The sequence below is a fragment of the Coenobita brevimanus genome, chromosome 18, assembly GCF_032717465.1.
Source record: "Coenobita brevimanus isolate Jiangsu-jjx chromosome 18, ASM3271746v2, whole genome shotgun sequence".
NCBI classification, from domain to species: domain Eukaryota; kingdom Metazoa; phylum Arthropoda; class Malacostraca; order Decapoda; family Coenobitidae; genus Coenobita; species Coenobita brevimanus.
The window spans coordinates 19,742,844-19,758,661 of NC_136971.1; the positions used below are offsets into that span (position 1 = coordinate 19,742,844).

General features: G+C 44.7%; 1 protein-coding gene across 1 annotated transcript; it reads right to left on the reverse strand.

Annotated features, from left to right (window-relative positions):
* Nucleotides 1–10,165: 10,165 nt before the first annotated feature.
* Nucleotides 10,166–11,278, reverse strand: LOC145391423 (uncharacterized). Its single transcript, XM_080266036.1, has one exon. The coding sequence runs from the start codon at nucleotides 11,276–11,278 to the stop codon at nucleotides 10,166–10,168; it is 1,113 nt and encodes a 370-aa protein (XP_080122162.1).
* Between the last annotated feature and the right edge of the window lie 4,540 nt (nucleotides 11,279–15,818).

Consider the following 15,818-nt stretch of genomic DNA (forward strand, 5'->3'; position numbering starts at 1 on the left):
CTGCTGTCACTCTCACCAAGAGGTCCTTGTTAAGTCAGGTTTCCAAGCTATTTGACCCATTAGGATTTGTCAGTCCTATAGTTATTAGGGGCAGATGTTTAGTACAGGAGGCTTGGCGAGAAAAGTTAGACTGGGACACTGAATTAGGTGAGACATATGTGGAACAATGGGAACAGATTAGAAAGGAGTTTGAAACTACATCAAGCATATGTATTCCCAGGAAAATAAACAGTAATGAGAAGTCGCACTTACACATATTTTGTGAAGCATCTCAAAGGGCCTATGGAGCAGTAGCTTATTGCGCAACAGGAGAGGATAGTAAGATTATAATGTCCAAAGCCAGAGTTGCGCCAATTAAAGAGAGAACCCGACCTCAAATGGAATTGGCTTCCATAGAAGTAGGAACTAAATTGGCCAGGTATATAACCACTACTCTTGATACTCAGTTTGAGGATATTTACATATGGACTGACAGTGAGATTTGTCTTTACTGGATAGGGAAGGAAGACAGTAATATTCCTTTCGTCCGTAATAGAGTGAAGACTATTAAAGAGCTGTCTTCCAAATTTAATTTCATGCATGTGTCCTCCAAACAAAATCCAGCTGATCTGCTCTCGAGAGGTTCGACCGTAAGGAGACTGATCAAAGATAACTTGTGGTTTAAAGGTCCTAAATGGTTACTCACTAAGGATTGCCCTGAACAGAAACAGTACAGTATTGCTGAGATTAGTGTAGTGAACTTGGATCCTATTGTACCTGAGCCAGAAGTAATTGACATCAGCCGATTCTCGTCAATAAGACAACTTCTAAATACTACTAAATTGGTTGTTGAATTTTTGAATAAGAAGGTGGGGTTTCAGAAATTAGATCCCCAAGAATACTGGCTGAAAGGAGTACAAAGAAATTCTTACGGGGAAATATATAAACTTTTAGGCCAAGACACTGGAAAAGGGAATAAGCTGATGAAGAATTTAGGCTTGTTCTTAGACGGAAAAGGTCTGATAAGATGTCGAGGCCGATTGGTAAAGGCTGACTTGCCCATCCAAACCAAACATCCCATTTTATTACCTAAGAGTGGATGCTTTGTACAACTTATTATAAAGAAAGCCCATGATTCCACTCTCCATGGAGGTGTACCGCAGACCTTAGCCCAAATTCGGGAAAGGTACTGGATTCCTAAAGGTAGACAGGTTATTAAAAAATATCTCAAAAAGTGCATCATTTGTAGGAGGTATGAGCAGCGACCTTATATCTACCCAGGACCACCAGCCCTACCGAAGGATAGGGTGAACATAAGTCGGCCCTTCCATATGACAGGAGTGGACTACACAGGGGTTATAACTGTTACGGGCAAGGAAACTCCCCATAAAGTTTACATTTGTTTATTTACTTGTGCCTACACAAGGGCAGTCCATCTAGAAATAGCGGAAGACCTAAGCTCAGAGACATTCCTCAATGTCTTTCGCAGATTTGCCGCTAGAAGGTCTTGTCCTGGCAAGTTAATAAGCGACAACGGAACTAATTTCGTTGGAGCAGCACCTTTACTGTTGAACATAATGAACGACCCAAAGGTTAAGTCGGCCTGGGAATCCGAAATTGTATTTGGCAGTTCACAACTCCAAGAGCTCCATGGCAAAATGGATTTACCGAAAGAATGATTGGTATTGTCAAGAACTGCCTGAGGAAAACATTACATAGAACTAAGATCACGAGAGAAGATTTAAGAACAGTAATAACTGAAATTGAAACCAGGATTAATAATAGACCCTTGACTTGTCAAGATGACACTAGCGACTCGCTAGAGGCCTTAACACCGGCTCACATGTTATATGGCAGGAAGCTCCATCCAATGCCTTGTGTGGATATACAGGAAGAAGTTGATGATCCTAACATAGAAAATAATGATTTAGGACAACATCTGCGGGAGGGATATCAACGTCTGAAAAGGGTGCTGGATACTTGGAATAGACATTGGAGCGAAGAGTATCTTTTGAGCCTACGTGAGAGGTTTTATGGAGCTCAAGTTGCCAGGAACAAATCAGTTATTAACATAGGAGATGTGGTCTTAGTGAAGACTGAACAGCCAAGATCCCAGTGGCCATTAGCTAAAGTGATCTCCACACACCCAGATTCTGAAGGGGTGCTGAGACTCGTAAAAATAAAATGCAGGGGACATACCAGTATAAAAACTATTGATAAACTGGTACCCCTTGAGTTAGCGGCCACTCTGGATCCAGAGGATGGTGAAGATCAAACGGGTCAAGAGGCGCGACCTAGAAGGGCCGCAGCACAGGGTTCTCGAGAACTAGGGAAGGAACTCTTGGCTAAGGGTCATATTACATGATACAGCGTATCATTTTCCGCCGGCCCCAAAACTGTGGGAAATATTTTCCCCCAGAGCAGTTGCGCTCTCTATTTTTATCATAGTTATCCCTGGTTAAAGGCAGAGGAAATATTGAGACCGTTGTTAATTGTTCAAGCGGTTTTAATAACCCAGAAATTACGTTCTCTTTAATAATTCTTGTTACTGATAAATTAAATGCTACTTCATTTAACCCCCGTGGACAACTATACATTGTAAATACATGTAATTATGTGGAATTTTCCACTGACCTAAACTGCGTCTGCGCGTTAGGTGATGTGGCAAGCAGGGAAAGATTCTCCTGTTAAGGCAGATGTGGAATTAAGATATTTACACGGTTAAAGGGAATATTTGGTCTAAATTTAGTTTAAGTAAAACTAAAATTAATTTGTTAGATTTACCCTGTATATATCATGATGTAATTTAACTGTATTTAGTACTGTAAATAATTAATAGTTGGCAACCTACCATTCTGTGAGGGAGGTGGGTCCTGTCGCACGCCGCACTCTGTTCCTAGTCCTTCTCAAGCTAGGTTGTACATACGCACCATAAGGACGCTTGCTTGCTCAAGCAATTACACTAAGCAGCCTCATCGTCATCGGTTATCGATCACTCCCTCTTCACTAGCTAAGTAACCTTTACGAATTGGCCAATTCAAGGGGGGATTAGCTATGAGATAGAAGAGAAATAGTTATTGTAGGTGAGTTAAGGTTGAGTTACGTTTCGCCTAACTCTATGAGACTTGTTTGATTTACTTAAGAACAACTTTATAGACGAGTAACGACCTACGAGTTGTTTATTAGTAAATACCAGAAATTTCTATCATAGCGGTGCCCCGGCAGGGATACCGACTTGTATACATTAAATATTTTTCACATTTTGGTGCCCAGAAAGAGGGCCCCGATTTGTTTACCAGAATTATGAAACATTTTTCACACTCATTATAAAAACTAAATTGTCAAAATATTACCAAATATATTTGTGTGGTTTATCGCTCCCCCAGTGTTTGTTTGGAACCCAGTGTATTTTATTCCATATCCACACAGTTAAGTAAACTTAACCTTGCCCATAGCACCGAAATTACCATTTTCGGTCATTTTAACATACATTATGTTGATTGGTTATTGTATTCTGCCAGGACTGACGACGCTGTCCAACAGTAGAGTGCGAGCTGTTTGCAGAATAGTTTAATCTCACCCAGCTGGTAAAGCAACCAACCAGAATACCTGATAATCCTGACCATAATGCCCATCTCTTGGATTTATTCTTGACAAATAATCCAGATCAATACAGGATAGAGGTATTTTCACCACTTGGATCCTCTGACCACAATCTCATCAAAGCTTCATTAGTTAACCCCCCCACACCCTCCCGTTCTGATTCTGTCAGGGTGACCCGATGGCACTTTGATAGGACAAACTGGGATGGATTTAGAAATTATCTCGCTGACATTCCATGGCAGCCTTTCTTCTCTAGTGATCCCAGTTCTACCCAGTCCCACATTTGCAATTAGCTGGTATGGATTTATTCATACCAAGTCAATAGTTCACTAAAAGATCGAACTCTGCAAAATGGTTTGATGGCAACTGTGCAAGAGCAACAGCCCAAAAGTCATTAGCCTATAACTCCTACTTAAAATAAAAAACATATGAATCACTCTCTCAATTTAAAATTGCTAGAAATCATGCAAAAGCTGTATTAAATCTAGCTAAATCAAACTTTCTTCAAAAGCAAGCACCAAAACTACTTAACAACCCTGATGACAATAGAATATTCTGGTCAACTCTTAATTCTTTCAATAACAACTTTAACAAGTCATCTTCCATTCCCCCACTAAAATCTTCAGGTGGCAACATTACAAATGCCTTGCGTGGGAAAGCAGATATTTTTGCCAGTACATTTGCCAGAAACTCTACAATAGACGATACCAGCCAGAATGTCCCAGCACTAGAACTTGACTTGCCTGAAATTGCCCCACTTAAAATACAGAGAAGATACGAAAAATCCATCCAAGACAATTTACCTACCAACAAAGCTCCAGGCCCAGATAGAATTCCGCCAATTGTTTTGAAAAAGTGTTCCCCTGAACTTGCCTCTGTTCTAGCCAAATTATTCAGACTATGCATACGTACTTCTTTATTCCCAAATTCATGGAAAGAAGCCAATATCCACCCAATTCCGAAGAAAGGAAGTTCCTCTGACCCCTCTGATTACAGACCAATAGCTGTCACATCTTCTCTTGGTAAGGTATTTGAAACTTTAATTAATAAGCACATTGTTAAACATCTTGAGTCCAACAACTTTATTAGTGATAGACAATATGGTTTTTCGCCACGAAAGATCCACCATTGACATACTCAATCTCCTAACTCATACCATCCATCAATCAATTGATCTGCATGGAGAAACTCATGCAGTAGCTCTTGATATTTCTAAAGCTTTCGACAGAGTATGGCGCCGTTCCCTGATGTCCAAACTCCCTTGCTATGGACTAACGTCTTTTGTTCTTTTGATTTCTTCATAACTTAGTGACAGGAAAATAAGAGTAAAAGTAGATGATGTATATTCCAATTTCCACTCAGTTAACGCCGGCGTGCCGCAGGGATCAGTTCTGGTGCCAACCCTATTCCTGATTCACATTAATGATCTCTTATCTGTCACCCACAATCCCATCCATTTATACGCAGATGATTCAACATTACATAGTTCATTCACACTCAGACACCCATTTACAAAGTCTAATATCTCCACCTCTCAACTCAGTACAGCCATCTCCATAAATCAAGACCTATCTACGATCATTGAATGGGGACAAAACAACCTTGTCTCTTTTAATGCTAGTAAATCTAAATATATACAATTTACTAATAGACAGATATTCCCAGATTCGTCCATTACCTTCAGTGCTACTAATATTCCCATCTCCAAAAGTATTGAAATTCTTGGCGTCTCATTTAACAGTGCCCTCAGCTGGACTTCTCGTGTTAGATCACTTGCTAAAACCGCCTCAAAGAAACTTGGATTATTGTACAGAGTCCATAACTTCTTCACTGATGAGCAGTTAGCTATAATTTATAAGAGTCATGTGCGCTCTCAGCTTGAATATTGCACACCCTTGTGGAATGGATGTGGAGAGGTTGCATTAAAACAACTAGACAAACTTCAGAACAAAGCTGTTAGAATTATTAACAACCTTGCCATTACAAATAAACTACCTCCCCTGCAAGTAAGAAGGAATGTTACCTCCATTGCATTATTTTACAGATATTTTTTTGGCAAAAGCTCAGACGAAGTTGTGTCAATGGTGCCACCTCTCCATGCCTTCCCTCGCGCTACTCGGGCATCTGGTAGCGCTCATGACTGGAATGTCACTCAGCCATATTGCAGAACTTCTGCCTATCAGAATTCTTTCATTCCCCGAACTGCGTCTTTCTGGAACTCGCTTCCCCAGAGTTGTTTCCCTCCAAATTTCAACCCACAGCTGTTCAAGTCTAACTGTTACAGATATTTTATGAACAGAGAACACCAGTAATGTGGTGTATGGATTTTTTTTTTTTCATTTGTTTTTCCTTTCTCAGTTCTGTTACTTAAAAAAAATAAAAATCCTACTCATTGTTCTGTGTTAATAACATTAATACCCGGCAAGGTGAGGGTTATGGGTAAGGGGAAGCACAACCCCAAACGAAAACGGGGTGCCAGTACCTCCAATAGCACAACACAAACTGATACTACACCCAGTGCTCCCCCCCCCCCGACTGTTGTACGCTGTTGCACACACTCCCCACCAGACACTGATGCCCCCACACTTCAGCCCCGGCTATTGGTGATCCTGCTGTATCCAACGAACCTACTACTGGAACAATTAAATGCATGAAGCTTGATAGTGCTAGTGGTGAAGACGATGATGCTAGTGCCTCACGATTTCCAGCAGGGGAGCGTGCTGAACTGGCAGTCACCGACCCCAACATCCAGGCGTCAAGTGCCAACCATCCAGAACGACCCTCCGCCATAAATTCACACCCCTCCAGACCTGATGACCCTGCCTCTGCCCTCACTACCAGCACCACTCCTGAGGCCCCACACCCCCCTCCCCGGTCCCTGCTCCCTCCTGTCATACCACGAGGCCAATATGTGCGTCTGGCATCCCCCTCCACATGCATACCTGCTGTCTGTGGTGTTTGGCGCCAGTGTGCATCCACCCATCCCCTCATCACTCGACACCCTGAAGCTCTTCGCCTTATGTCACCTGCACCTCCTAACATCTACGTCCACAGGAATTATCCTGATCACATTAAAACCCTAATGACTGAGGAGCCTTTGGGCATCAAATTTATCCTTCATGATGCCCTAACTCGAACAAAGAAGCTACCAGAGTTTTTAGTAAAAGCCTGGCAGCTGATTGTTTGGTTACAGTCCTAAACAAATTACCTGGTGTCAAACAGGCACGTCGCCTATACAACTCTTTGGGCAAACCCATCAACCGTGCCACTGTTGTATGGGAGGGAGAGGACTCCCCCCTCCTGAATACTGCTATGAGCTACTCCTTCCCCCTTGTACACCTTCGCTAAGGCCACGCCATCACAGCTTGTGTTATCGCAGTTATGAGTCCGGCCACACCTCACGCTACTGTCGGTCTGCAGGATGGTGTGGTCTGTGCAGTGGTACCCATTCAACCACAATCTTCCCTGTTAGGCACGCCACCACCGTTGACTCGCTCAGTCCCCGTGCACCTGACCCTCATTCATCTGAGTTCCTGGAACTGCCCCTACCACTCATGCCACCAGCCTCCACTAACCCCATGGCTGTCCACCCTCGTCTCCTACATTCGCCACAGTTCCAGTGCCCCAGGTGTGGGCGTGTGGGCGTCTCTGCTTGGCACCTGGATTGCCCAAGTCGTCACTCAGCCTGCCCTGCCCCTGCTCCTGCCCCCACCGCCACCTCTGCTCCTGATCATCAGCCGACACACTCTCCCGCCGCTGGTTCTACATCATGCCCCCCATCCTCCCTCCCTCTCAGCCCCTGCCCCTCCCCGTGCCCCGCAACAAGCTGCTCACCCCTCACCCCCTGCCCCACCCATTGGACCATCAACTGCAGCTCCCACAACAACAGTAGGAGGAACTACGCAGTCTCCTTTTGTGTGCACTCTCTCACCTTAATATTCCTTCTCTGCCTTCCTCACAGCTCCCACAAACCAACTCCCAGGTAACTACGACTGCTGCTGTTATCCCAGTTCCCTCCCTCTCTCCCTCCCGTCTCACCACCACCCAGCCTTGTCCCTCCACCTGTGTCCCAGCCTCACCCTCTCACACAAGCCTCCTCTGTCTGTACTCCCTCACCCACTCCTTTCCCCCATACATCCTCGCCTCTCTGCCACCCTCTCCCCTCCCTTTCCCTCCCTCCACCTCTTTTTCTCCCAGCAATCGCACATATGGGACCTCCCTCTCTCGTACCTCCCCACCCACTCTCCTTCTCCTTTCCCCTACCTACCCAACCACCCGTTCCCCAACTCTCTCAAGACAATTCCCCGTCTCCCCCCTTGTCCTAATGGCTCCCAAACCCAGACAATATAAAATGTTATCTTGGAACATATGGAGCGTCCACTGCCACCCGGCTGACCTCTCTCATTATGCTTCATCTCATCACCCTGCTGTTATCTGCCTTCAGGAGGCTTTCCCTCACTCTCCTCGCCCCAGACCCCCACCCAGGCTTCGGGGATACCACTGCTGTGTATGTTCACACGTGTGTATCTATGTACCATTTCACTCATCTCAAACATGTAATGATACTTACTGTAATACTTTGTACCATGTATGTATCATTGTATGTTTTTGTTCATTATTGTGCTTGTAATGATAATTACTTCTATACTTTCTATGCCCTAAGATACCGATTCTGCTTTCCTCATGCACTCCTCTTTGCTTGGCCTTCAGGGACAGTGTTCCCCAGAGTGTTGGGGCTCGTACTAAGTGGTAAATATTAAGAATCCAAATTAAAAAAAAAAAATCACAAATAATAAACAGTAACACTCATTGCAATGAACTGCACTTGTAAAACTTATTATAAGACACCTATTTTATAACACTTACTAGACATAACTTACAATATCTTACATTTCACTGATATATTGTTACGCCCCCGTCCCACACTGCCACAGGCTCCAACAGCAGTAGATCAATATACAAAGAACTTTGCCCAATGAGTTGTTCTTCCCAGAGACAGCCTTTCGGTGTGCAACAAGACCAGCTGAGGCATTGTAAATAAAAACTGTTTTTTAAAGTTCACTGTCTTTATTTTCCAAATAATTACACTTAATGCTTGGCAACAACACTTCATTATTTTCACAAGTTCCGGAGATAATCTTCACTAACTGCATTTACGCTTATATTTGCCAATGGCACTTCATTGTTTTCACAAGTACCAGAGATAATTTTCACAAAATGCACTGACACTGATCTACACTGACACTGAAGTAAAGCTGACTAATTAGTCTCTGCCCCATCCGTATATAAGCTTGCATTGTTCCCGAATGATCTACATTTTAAGAGAAACAACAGTTGCCAACTCGGAAATACCCAAAATAGCCAGAGTTTTCTTACACTGCATAACACTCTAATTTGTTTAGCATACAAACTAAGACAAGATTACATAATATAACAGTCACATAAATACAACCTTATAGAGAAAAACAGTACAAAAACATTAGGTATACTCTAGCATTACCTAACTGGCAAATCCCGCTTCTCAACACTACCCCCTCCCTAATAAAATTTTGTCATCACGACAAAACTACACAATGTTTACAAACATAATCTTTAATCCAAATTAAACCTTTAATTATACACAAAGTAATTCTTCGACTTATCAGGTCTTCTCATATACCACTTCCGACAATGTCCCTGCTCCTCCACACAGTCCACTCCTCCTGGAATGTCCTGGTCCTCTTCCTGATGCACTTTTTCATTGGGAAACTCTCATCATCCTCTTGTACTTCAGCTCGTTGGTCTTCCTCAACATCCTCGGCTGTGGGAGAGCGCGATTCCTTGGAGACGTCCTACATGTACTGTCCTGGCCCATGGTACTGCCACAAACGATTCACATGTACCACCTTTGGGGAGATTTCCTGCCTCCCCGAATCCAGTACGTTCCAACTGATAGCTGGCCCATTGTACAGGTTGAAAATAAATGCAAATACTATTTTTGCACCTTGCACTGTCCTGTCCCATGTTTTTCGATAATGTTGTGTATTCTCTACATCGATTCAATATTTTTTTTTTTTCAGTTGAACGATGACATGAGAGTAATGTGTTACCAGTGATTTCCTATATACTTTGGTATATTTCACGCTTCTAAAAGAAAATATCATAGGCAATTTAAAAGTTCTTTTTATCATAAGGGTCCCTAAGGGGAGACTTGGCATCACTGGAAAAGGGGAGACAAGGGGATGCCTGAAGGGGATGCCCGGTCTCTGTGTTTTGATTTCTCGGGAGCTGGATTACAGCCTCTGTCCTGGAGTTCTCTTTCTCCTACCCCCAATATGAGTTATGGTCAGACTCAAATATGAAGTCGGTTTGGGTGGGGCCCGCGCGGGGATTTCCCTCTCTACAGCTCTGCCAAACCTCCTCTCTCTCTCTCTCTCTCTCTCTCTCTCTCTCTCTCAGTTGATTGAGAAAGTTTTTATATATTTATAAGTTTTGTTTTCTTCTATATTGTTTCGACCTTTTTTCCACACCACCACTGAGGTAAAAGTCTTGGCGCGTTTTTTTTATAGAGGTTTCCCCAGTAGGCATAAGTCCTCTCTGATCTTTAATCAGACAATTCATCCTCCGAGCTTTCTGATATGTTGATTAAGAATGAATCCACGAAATGGTCGACTGCTACGTCTTGCTGTGAATCTTCTTCTTGCTGTTGTTCAGCATGCTGCACTGCTTTCATCCAGTTATTCGGTGTTACATGATTCAAAGCTTCTTTGGCAAGACGTTTAAGATCAACCATTTTGAAGGTGTTTGCCTTGGCTATATAGGTCTTCACCTGAGCCCAAATGAGCTCAGTAGGGGTGTACTGACAATGGTACGGTGGTAATCTTATGACCCGATGCCCTGCTTCTTCAGCAATTGTGTCAATTACATACTTTGTGCCAGTATCAAACTTCTTTGCAAGTTCATACAGCTCGTGTTTTAAGAGATCGTCGCTGGGCCGTACTCCCTTCTTTATAAGCCAGTCCCTTATATCCGATTTTCTCCAGGACGAGGTTGTTTTTTTTTCAAGTTGGACTGAATGATAGGAATCGTTATCCATAACAATTACAGAGTTTGGTGAAATGTTTGGTATTAGTTGATTCCTGAACCAGTCTTCAAAAAGTGTTGAATTCATCTGATTATGGTAGTCCCCATTGTTTTTTGCTTGAAATATCAACTCAGCATTGTTAACAAAGCCATTTCTCGTTCCAGCATGCACAATAATTAAACGACGTCCTTTTCCAGTAGGTTGCTGTATTCCAGTGGCTTGTGGGGATGCAGTGTCAGTCCAGCATTTTCCAACTGTATAATTTTGATTTACCCAAGTTTCATCAAGATACACAATGTTCTGGGAAGACACTTTGACCTGCCGAATTTCTCTCAAAAATCTGGTCCAAGCTGCTGCTACATCGCTCCTTTCCATAAGGAACTTTCGGCCATCAACTTTTGTATATTTGAAGCCCATCTGCAAGAGAATCCTGCGAAGAGACTCGTTGCTTCCGTTGAAAGATATATTTTCCTTGAGTTCTTCGTAAATCTTGTGCAATGTAGGAATTTCATGCCTTTCATAGAATCCCAGGACAGTTCTTCTGACCACACGCTTGTCGAAATAGTCGAGATTCGTTACAGTTGCATTGCGCTTCTTTTTTGGTGACGAGAATACAAGCTGTTCTGGTGACATTTGTGTCACACAAGCTTTATTAAATTTGGAGCAGATTCTTTGGACTGTTTTTTCGCTAACATTGGTAGCTTTGGCAGTGCGAGCAACTGCTCCTGAAGGTGGAATTATAAAGTCTCCAATAGCCTTTTCTTCTAAAAAATACTTGTTCACATTGTAAATAAGTTCTTTCTCCCGACTGTGGAGCACTCGAGAGCGAGTCGGAGTAGCTGCCATCGTGGGCGGAGATCAGGGAGGAAATGACCGGTCACCTGTAGTCTGAGGTGGGTGTCCTTGACCTCTGGCAACGTCGGAAAGCAACGTTGTCACGTGGTGTGGAATTTATACAAATCATTGTTATTATCATAAAAAGAGACACATTCATAGCACTATATACCCTTATTTAATATATTTAATAAGTACAAAATATTTAATATACAATTTCAAATAGTAAATAGCTGACGTATGACAGAGAGAGAGATAGGTACTGGGGTTGATGAGGCAGAGCTGTAGAGAGGGAAATCCCCTCTCGGGCCCCACCCAAACCGACTTCATATTTGAGTCTGACCATAGTTAGTGCACCGACTCCTATTACCTTAAAACGTATTTTCATTGTATTGTGCCTATGTTAGTAATGTTTTGAGAGTGAAATCTGCCCTGGAAATTGTGAGGTATGAGAAGAGCACAGAGCAGCTGTGTGGGGAGAGGCAGAAACAGCTGTTGTCAGCAGTTTGGCGCCCTGGGATAAGGCCAGCCAGTTACGTACATCACCGTGATACTAAAACTGTTTTGTAATTATAAATTAAGGTGACGAATTCTTATCCTATGCGGTATCGTCCTAACACTTAGAGGTCAAAGGGCAGCAGCATTGTCTAATTGCTTGAAAAATTCCTATGAAAAGTTTTCTTTTTTCACATTAAAGTATAATACTTTCATCTTAACACTTTGCTTGAAAGTACCTGACAGTTCTAACACTGTCAAGGGTGCAAGTCTCTGAGCAAGTCTTTGAACAAATCTTGGTGCAAGTCTGAAAATAAGTCTGGGAGTGGACACCCCTTTATGTTAGGTCCATTTATTATTCTGTTTGAAAATGTATTACTGATAACAGTCTTTCAAATATTTCAAATATTCATAAACTCCTTTAATTTAAATGTATTGGTCACTTATGATTGTTTGTAAGTGGCTTTTGGTGGTTATTTTTCCATCAGTACGTAATGGTAACCAGTACAGAATGGTGGCAGCTTAATGGGATGATTTAGGCCTATTTTCATACATGTTTTGTAAATTTTCCCTCTGTTTCAAGGCTTAAAGATTCCCGACGAACCCATGTGTTTAACCTAACCTTAGTGTACCTGCCTGCTAAGTGCCAGATACCCTTTAAACTTTTGTTTCTCATATATTTCATCTGTTCCATTATTGCTCACTTATTTTAGGCAAAATGGTAAACGGAGTTGAAGACAGTCAGTTTAGGGAAGCCGAAGATGACCATCGGGACATTAAGGCTGATGCAGAACATGCTTTCATGACATATGTGTGGCAGATTTTAAACCAGCAACAAACCTTAATTGAAACACTGAGGGATGAAATGTTAGAGCTAAAAAGTGCATCACAGAACCCTGCACCTTCAGCCCCTGATCCTAACCAAACTAATCCTAATCCATTCCTTTCATCAGTTACATCAACTCCCTCTGTTCCACATAAGTCCATGCACCCAGGTACTTTCTTGTCCAAACATTCCGCTATTACACCTAGTGACATTCCGGTAGTAATTCTAATTTATTTAGATCGGATCGAAACTGAAAGTATCCTGGAAGAGCTGTATGGACTAGCTGAATCATGTGTGACATCTGATGAGGAAAGGTTGCAAGTTGCTCAGACTCGAGTTGACAAGCCACTACATGCCATGATTTACAGTCTCATTAAGCAGGGAACAATCTCTACATGGCGTGATTTCAAGGCAGTACTGAGTGCTAAATTTAGTGGTACACCTAATGTTATGCTATGTATTCAGAGATCAAATTCTTGCTCTCTGAGTATGTGGGTCTGATATTGGTATTTGGGTTCTTTCTCAGACCTGTCCAGAGCATGCAACCAAAGGAACAGGGCTTAAAAACACAGGCTAACCAGTCTTTCATGTATATTACCCATAAAGAATACAGTGACTTGACACAGTACCATATGACAGATTACACACACTATATGAATTATAAGGATCTGAGTCTGGGACTAGTGGGCTGGTAAGATAACTGCAGTTGGCACCCAGGTGTGGGAGGTGTGTCATCAGGTGTGCGCTCTGTGAAGGTGCGCCGGACCACTATTTTGTTCTTGATCATCAGGCAAAGGTTGCTGGGTGGTGCAGAGGAAGGCCTTTCACTGGAGGGACCTGCATCAGTGTGTCGGCCCTCGGGGCTGGGACTAAACGAGTCTAGTAGGTGCGCTTCCTTGTGCCTGCCTTTGGTGGAGGACGGTTCACTGGCTTGTCTAGGGAGGTCTCAGCTGGGAGTTCTGGGGGCGTCCCTCTTCATCTGGCGTATGCGGTCTCGCCTTCGTCGGGAGTCCAACAAGGGCTGCCTGCGGTCTTTCCTTTCCAGGGAGCCCGTCAGAGGTTTCCTGTGGTCTTGCCTCCTTCGGAAGTCCGACAGTGACTGGCGACTTAGGGGCGCTTGTTGTAATGAATGTACCCCATGACTCGCTATAGGGCCACACCAGGCCTCTTCCAGCAGTGACTCCACTGGGGAGGCTGCTTTGCCTCCTGTGGTGTGCAGAGAGCAAGAGGGATGTCCTGCTTGGCCTCCGGAGGAGTGAGGTGAGCAAGGGGTGTGACCCACTTGTCCTCTGGAGGAGTGAGGCGAGCAAGGGTCATGACCCTCTGTAGGTGTCGAAGGCTCAGCAGGCGAGGCACGCACATTGGGCGGGGCCTCCCCAGCGGGCATGGTGGGCAGCACCATGATTCTCCCTGTAAGGTGGTGTGCTCGAAGGGCACGCACTTTTCTCAAACCTTCCCCTGCTGTCCTAGACCTCACAGGCGAGGTCCATATGGTGCACGGCGCCTCCCCAACTGGCACTGTGGGCGCAGCTACAGTTCTGCTGGGCACTGGGACTGCAGGCGAGAGAAGCACTGTGCGCGTCCTCTCCCTGGCGAGCATGGTGGGCATCGCTGCAGCCCTACTCAGTGCGGGGGCTGCAGGTGAGGAAAGCATGGTGGGCATCCTCTCCCCAACGAGTTCTCTGTGCGTCATTGCGGTCCTGCTGGTGGCTGTAGGTGAAAGGGGCACGGTGGGTGTCCTTTCCCCAACAAGCATAGAGGGCATCATCGCGGTGCTACAGATGGCAGTAGGTGAAGGGAGTACGGTGGGCGTCCTTTCCCCAGTGAGCACAGTGGGGGTTGTCACAGTCCTACTTAGGGAGTTTGCCGGGACACAGATCCTGCCCCGATTCCGTTCAGTGCTGGTCCAGGTGGAGAGTAATGTGGCAGAGCAAAGTACCTCTGGTCGATTCCATTGAGGGGAAGAGGGGTGCGTGGTCGTTGGGGACATATGTCTGCATCGCTTGTTCTCTTCTTGTGCCTCTATATGGTCTCCCCTTGGTACTACCCCATACCCATCTCATATTTCACCATCATCGCAGCTGAAGAAGTCACATCCTCGTGACTGGAGGTGGTACACATTAGAGGTAGAGGTCTGGTAGGGTGGCATGAGGTGTTGGAGGAGTGAGATCCAGTGGTGAGTGGGTATATTTGGCTCCTGGTGAGGTTCATACACTATCTCGAGGGTGGAGGTGTGTGTGGTCTTCTGCAGGAGATGCAGAAGTTGTGGTGTCCCTCGGAAGCATTGCTTGTTTCTCTGGGTAGGGGTCCAGAGCACATGCTTGATCTTCATTTCTGGAGGTGCGGTGTGTAATGTCTGGCTCGTGACTCTGGGCTGAATGCTGGAGATGGCTGAGGTGACCTGGGTTTTATGAGATTGCATGTGTGGAAAAGTACTGGATTGACACATCTTGTCCTAGTTGGTTTGGCCACCGGAATTTCATTTCCCACCTGATGCATTTTGAGGTTTATGGAAGAGGTGTTTGGAGTGGGGGAGCTGGAGGAGGTTTCTCCGGGTGGTGTTGGAACTGGCGGAGGTGGGGATGAAGGTGTTAGTGCATAATATGCTGGTGGGCGAGAGAGATGACTGGATCTAGTAGTGGTGGTGGTGAGGACAGGAGTAGGCAGTGAGGAGCCTGGGACACAAGGTGAGGTGGCCGGGTGTGGGTAGGGGGTTCCTGGGCTGGATGGCAGAGTCTTTGTGTTTGGTGGTGGCGATGCAGTGGTGTTTGGTGGTTGTGATCTGGAAGGTGAGGTCGCTGGGGGTGTGGGGGGGTCTGTGGGGGGGATGTGGAGCTGGTGGGGGTTATGGTGGAGGACGTGAGTGTGGAATGAGGAGTGAGTGAGGGTGAAGAGTGTGTAGGTGTGATGTAGCATGCATATGAATTAGTCATGTTGGCGGGGGAGGTGAGTGGTGATGTGGCGTGATGGATGGGAGAATGGGTGCAGTGTGGTCGGGAGCCAGCGGGTGAGGTGCGT